Source organism: Haliotis rubra, unplaced genomic scaffold, assembly GCF_003918875.1.
Source record: "Haliotis rubra isolate DU_JTF1 unplaced genomic scaffold, ASM391887v1 Scf1019, whole genome shotgun sequence".
Lineage (NCBI taxonomy): Eukaryota > Metazoa > Mollusca > Gastropoda > Lepetellida > Haliotidae > Haliotis > Haliotis rubra.
In genome coordinates, this window is record NW_025764914.1 from 7792 (window position 1) to 14549 (window position 6758).

At 37.7% G+C, this 6758-nt stretch overlaps 1 protein-coding gene across 1 annotated transcript; it reads right to left on the reverse strand.

The window, feature by feature from the left end:
• Nucleotides 1-396: 396 nt before the first annotated feature.
• Nucleotides 397-6232, reverse strand: LOC124269858 (phospholipase A and acyltransferase 3-like). Its single transcript, XM_046704911.1, has 5 exons — nt 5800-6232; nt 4174-4328; nt 2763-2913; nt 1185-1314; nt 397-731 (listed from the first exon to the last, which is right to left on the reverse strand). The coding sequence occupies exons 2-5, from the start codon at nt 4286-4288 to the stop codon at nt 657-659; spliced, it is 471 nt and encodes a 156-aa protein (XP_046560867.1). The 5' UTR covers nt 4289-4328; nt 5800-6232; the 3' UTR covers nt 397-656.
• Nucleotides 6233-6758: the final 526 nt, after the last annotated feature.

Consider the following 6758-nt stretch of genomic DNA (forward strand, 5'->3'; position numbering starts at 1 on the left):
AAACATTGTTTCAATTTGAAAATGCAAAACTATATACTGAACAATACTGACTGTGACGATATGCAACTTTCAGTTACTAATGTACCGTTTAGATTATATGACACAACTAGTTGAAAAAATTATACATCTCGCAAATGTACCTGGAAAATATAAATAGGTACTATGAAACAGAGAAGTTATTTATTCATTGTCTGTTACAGGTTAAACAACACCAAATGTTTTCCCATGGACTTCAATAGCAACGAAATATTGTCTTAACAATAACCAGTTCGTCAATAGACTTTAAGTGTATATGTATGCACAGTATGGCCTTTAAGCCACAATAAAAGAGCACCGAAAGTTGCACACACCAACCCCAGTGCCGCACCAAATGTCACCTACTTGTCACCTACATTCAGCAGATATTATTGTGTGAATAATAGACTAAATATTGAAAAATATGGTCAGTTTCAATAACTTGGTATACATCTTACACAACAATCTTACACTAAATCATCCAATTACAAATGTCATTCTGCTACAAAAAGGTGTTTGTTAATCTACGGAATCGAACTTGGTGTAGTATAACATCTACACCAGTGGTAACTACAGCTGCCCGGATTCTGTAAACCCTTTTAAAGAATCTTTCTCAAGACTTAGACCTTTCCAAGTTCTTCTCATTTAGTCTTTTCCAGTAACCAATCAAAGAACATTTCAGCCGCTTTCGTCGTCAGTTCTATGCCATCGTTCACCTACAAAGACAAAAATGTACCTTTATCACGAACTCACCTTTCCGAACCAAAAGGAATATATATTGATGTACAAAAGAAAGTACACACATCTATGGTGTTATTGCAATCACAATCAAAACACTGTTCTAAATATTACGCTGTTGTTAGAAAAAAACCCATTTTACCAAAGCATCAAGTGTGCACTTTCTCTTGCACGTCAGTTTACATCTAGATACCAATTGTAATTGTGTTCTCCTATAGGGATGTTTGTAGCTTTTGTTATAACCTTACATTTTCTGTGGGAACCTTTTAATGAGAACCCATGACACGTGATATTTACACACATATATTATTGTTAAGAGAGGGTGAATGCGTTGTCGTTGGACCCCATCACCTTCAGTTAGCCTTGTACAGAATTATACTGAACAGAACACATGTCACATCTACTTTGGAAACGAATGAAACGATTCCCACCTGGTCACTTATTTCAATGTCGTAGCAGCACCACGACACAAAGTGTTCACAGTTGCTGGCAAGCATGTTATATCCCTTTCTGCCAAGCTGGCTCTTGGCTCTCTCCACGATCTCCGATTTGCTGAAGGTTCTGCAAAGTGGATAACATGTATTTTCCTTTTGACTGTATGCTTCCTGCATAAAAGCAGGACAAACCTTAGTCTAAATCAGAACAAACTTTCGTATATACCAAACAGAACAAAATTTCCTCTATACCAAACATAGAGCAAACAAACTTTAGTCTGTGGCAAAACAGAACAAACCTAAGACTATAACAAACAGGAAAAACTTTTGTCCATACCAAACAGAACAAATTTAGCCTATAACAAACAGAACAAACATTAGTCTAAAACAAACAAAACAAACTTTAGTCTATACCAAATAGAACAAACTTTACTCTTTACCAAACAGAACAAACTTTACTCTATACCAAACAGAACAAACTTTACTCTATACCAAACGAACAAACCTTAGTCTGTGGCAAACACAACACACTTTAGACTATAACAAACAGAACAAACTTTAGTCTAAAACAAACAAAAAGAAACTTTAGTCTATACCAAACAGAACAAACTTTAGTCTGTGACAAACAGAACAAACTTTAGTCTATACCAAACAGAACAAATTTTAGTCTGTGACAAACAGAACAAACTTTAGTCTATAACAAACAGTCTATTAGTCTAAAACAAACAGAACAAACTTTAGTCTGTGACAAACAGAACAAACTTTAGTATATAACAAACAGTCTATTAGTCTAAATCAAACAGAACAAACTTCAGTGTGTAACAAACAGAGCAAACTTTAGTCTGCGACAAACAGAGCAAACTTTAGCCTGTGACAAACAGTGCAAACTTTAGTCTGCGACAAACAGAACAAACTTTAGTCTGTAACAAACAGAACAAACTTTAGTCTCTACCAAACAGAATAAACTTTAGGTTATACCAAACAAAACAAACTTTAGTCTGCAACAAACAGAACAAACATTAGTCTGAAACAAAGAGAACAAACTTTAGTCTGAAACAAACAGAACAAACTTTAGTCTGTAACAAACAGAATAAACTTTAGTCTAAGCAAACAGAACAAACCTTAGTCTATAGCAAACAGAACAAACTTTAGTCTATAGCAAACAGAACAAACTTTAGCTCTTACAAGAGTTAACATGTCCAGGGTAACTCTTGTGTATAATATATTTTCATGTTAAAGAATCTATTCACGTCCATGATTTTTCAGTCCGTGGATGGTTTAGAGAGAACAAAAACCTAGAACCAAAAGTCAGCACTCAAATCTTCAACATCCCTTTCCGAAACCAAAATGAGTAGAACTGTGTATTATTGCTCATACTACTAAGGTTATCAACAAAGCTTAAATATATTCAAATTTGAAAGATGCCTCAATGAAGCAGGCAGTCCTAAGCAGAATCTCAGCACCACTCCTTGACAGAAACGGTATCTTATGTTCTCAACTCTGACTACAGTGAGAGGATTACATATGGGGTCTAGTTTCTTCCACAAGTAATTCATTCTTTCATTTGTTTCTTACTTTAGTCTGTATCTCCGGCCTTTTGAGTTGTTTTTATTCATCTTGCATTTCTTCGCAACATCCTGGATTTTGTCTCTACGTACAACGGCTTTTTCAGTCTTTCTAAAGCTCTCACCATCAAGACTGGCCAGGTGAATCACGAAACCATCACCTGTGGCCATAATGTTCGAACTTATTACATGTTTGTTTCATTCAACACTGGACGGAATTCTTATAGTGTTACCTACTGATTACACTGTATAGCAGATGAGGGGAACTGATTTCGATCAATATATGTTAATGGACGATTGCAATGTATAATAGATGGAAATGAATGGATATTGATCAGTGTATATTACTTAGGGATTATAGTTTCAAGCAGATGGGAAGCATTAATTCTGATCATCAGATGTTAATGGACGATTGCAATTTGAGCAGTTGGGTACGAATGGATTCTGATCAGTGAATATTAATGAAATTACAGTTAATAGCAGATGGGATGCATTAATTCTGATCAATCGATGTTAATGGGCGATTGCAATGTATAGCAGATGGGAACGAATGGATTCTGATCAGTGAATATTAATGAGATATTACAGTGTATAGCAGATGGGATGCATTAGTTCTGATCAATCGATGTTAATGGGCGATTGCAATGTGTAGCAGATAGGTACGAATGGATTCTGATCAGTGAATATTAATGAGATATTACAGTGTATAGCAGATGGGATGCATTAATTCTGATCAATAGATGTTAATGGACGATTACAATGTGTAGCAGATGGGAACGAATGGATTCTGATCAGTGAATATCAATGAGATATTACAGTGTGTAGCAGATGGGATGCATTAATTCTGATCAATAGATGTTAATGGACGATTGCAATGTATAGCAGTTGGGAACGAATGGATTCTGATCAGTGAATATTAATGAGATATTACAGTGTATAGCAGATGGGATGCATTAATTCTGATCAATAGATGTTAATGGGCGATTGCAATGTGTAGCAGATGGGAACGAATGGATTCAGATCTGTGAATATTAATGAGATATTATAGTGTATAGTAGATGGGGAGCATTAATTCTGATCAATAGATGTTAATGGGCGATTGCAATGTGTAGCAGATGGGAACGAATGGATTCAGATCTGTGAATATTAACGAGATATTACAGTGTGTAGCAGATGGGATGCATTAATTCTGATCAATAGATGTTACTTGGCGATGTGTAGTAGATGGGAAAGAATTGCTTTTTGGTTTTTCAGTGTTACTGGTTGATTACCTAAATTACGTTGGAATATTGTACAGTACTAACCAAAGGTGGACCGAGACCATTAATTGTAGTTCATATAAAGGGGACAATAAAGGAAATACGAATCTCTCATTTATTTTATTTCAAAGTGTCAAAGAGAACCAGTGAATATTTGCCTACCAATGTACACGCCCCAGTGAGAATACAACACTCTCCCAAATTCCACCTGGTCACCGGGCTCCAAGCTGGACAACACGGCGTCGTTGTGCTTTTGGATCGTTGCCATCGTTGCCATGGTAGTGATCGGTTATCAAGTATCCCGTGGAGATGTCACTCTGTTAAGCCCAAAGGTAAAATGAACTATTATAATGCATTGTTTAAAATTAGTGACATTAAATGTCATTGGCATAGCGTGTTTATGAGTATCGGTCGACTCTGTTTAATCCTAAAGACATTTCCCGGCGGCCAAACAAACCATTTTGTGATAACATATTTAACAGATACATAGTCAGTTACAGGTGGGGCGGTGGGGTAGCCTAGTGGTTAAAGCGTTGGCTCGTCATGCCGAAGACCCGGGTTCGACTGCCCACATAGGTACAATGTGTGAAGCCCATTTCTGGTGTCCCCCGCCGTGATGTTGCTGGAATATTGCTAAAAGCGGCGTAAAACCAAACTCAGTCAGTCAGTCAGTCAGTATACTAACAGGTAAATGTGTTGAGTAACTACATGTTCTACATGTCGTGTTGTCAGACATTTCAACGACGATCACAGATATCGTGTCCTAGTCCGTCCATGGTGTATTTACAGAACCAAGTCAAATCCGGAATTACCGAGTGTATTGAAACCAAAAATACATTGCTTGTAATGCAATTCCCGATATAGCTTGTACATGTTTCGACAACTTCCAGCTGTGACACACTGTTCAAATTACACGAAGAAGTGAATCGCAAATTTACTTGTACAGAATATTAAGCTTACGAATACTGAGTCACAAACTTGCAAACATGGAATCACAAACTTACAAACATGGAATCACAATCTTACAAATACTGAAGCACAAAGCACACAAACAGACACAGACACACACACGAAATCAGTTACAGGAACTTTTACAGGAGGTTATTTTTTAGAAACGGTACCCCGCCGTGATATTGCTGGAACATTGCTAAAAGCGGCGTAGAACTAAACTCACTCACTCCCTCACTCACTGAAGAAACGGTCCCCGCCATGATATTGCTGGAACATTGCTAAAAGCGTCGTAAAACTAAACTCACTCACTGACTCACTCACTCAAGAAACGGTCCCCGCCGTGATATTGCTGGAACATTGCTAAAAGCGGCGTAGAACTAAACTCACTCACTCCCTCACTCACTGAAGAAACAGTCCTCGCCGTGATATTGCTGGAATATTGCTAAAAGCGTCGTAAAACTGAGCTCACTTACTCACTCAAGATACATCTAAAGGATAAACACGTTCAAGTTGTGGTATGATGTTCGAATTACACGAAAAAGTGAGTCACAAACTTACTAATCGTGATTTACAAATTTACAAACATTAAATCACAAACTTACACATGCACAATAAGTAGTCACAAGCCTACACTACTGAATCACAAACTTACCGATACTGAATCACCAGCGAACAAGAGCGAAGCGCAAACTTTCACACATTTATTCACAAACTTACAGAACTATATGACAAATTTAAAAATGAATTGCTTGTTCATAAAATACGCTATACACTTTATATACAATAACATGTTATTAATCTGTGTCAGACGAGCTATACAAACATACAAACACTTACATTCCGTGCCTTCAGCTGTGCGGTGTACTCCCCTCCCGACTACCTTTCGTAGCTCCTGCACAACGTCTTGTGTCATCTTGACCTGGGTTTTCCCAGGCATGAATTCCCGAGAAATCCTCACTGCGCGCAACGGAAATATCCATTTTCAGTGTGGTCGGCGCTATTTCACTCTCGATCAGAGACCGAACTATATTCATCGCGTGGTACCCTTTCTCAAATCGCGCGTATTATTCTGTGTAACTGTTTCTTTGTGTGCGCGGCGCCATATACTTAGGGGATAACGGTACTGTTTGACGAATTGGGGACGGACACCGGTGGTTTTGTAGCCGCAAATTTACTCGTCGCCGATGTAACTAATAAAACTGTGTCTATAACACCACCAGTATACGTCCCCAATTCGTCGCACACAGTTAAGTTATCCCCGTTCTAATTCAACTCAATTTACGCTGTTTCTTTCGTGAAAGAAATTCATTATTTGAACCAGGTAAAGTTCCTCTAGGTCAAAGGTTAATCGAATCACTCCTTGAACTTACACCATCGCCAGAAAACGTAGTTCCCTTTTAAAACTTCACCACGTTTATTATGTGCACACTGACTAAATCTGACAATGATGAATACATCAAAATGTTAGAACTAAAATGGATGGAATTATGATGAAACCGCCCTCTAGTTATCAGAAATGAGTGAGGCGCTGCAAATAGCCGACTGATTCCTTAACCTCCTGGATGCCGAATTCTTTTTCAGACGCACATTTAATAAAGTTTGAAAAGTGAACGCTGTGGGAGAATTGCGCTCGCGTGGTTCTGGATCTGTGTACGGCTAGAAAATTACACAGAAATGTAGAATATCCGTTGGTATAAATATAAGTGCAACTACCACTGCAGAATTCAAAACTGTGAAGTGTATTTGTGTGCGTGATATATTTAGAATTTTACTGGACTTCAAGTGAGGGTTGAGGA

Excerpts from the sequence above, each read along its gene's own strand:
- LOC124269858 (XM_046704911.1), bottom strand. The coding sequence starts at position 4,288 with ATGGCAACGATGGCAACGATCCAAAAGCACAACGACGCCGTGTTGTCC. Across the intron at positions 2,914-4,173 it reads TCACTGGGGCGTGTACATTG|GTGATGGTTTCGTGATTCAC; the intron begins GTAGGCAAATAT and ends TTATGGCCACAG. Across the intron at positions 732-1,184 it reads ACATTGAAATAAGTGACCAG|GTGAACGATGGCATAGAACT; the intron begins GTGGGAATCGTT and ends TTGTCTTTGTAG.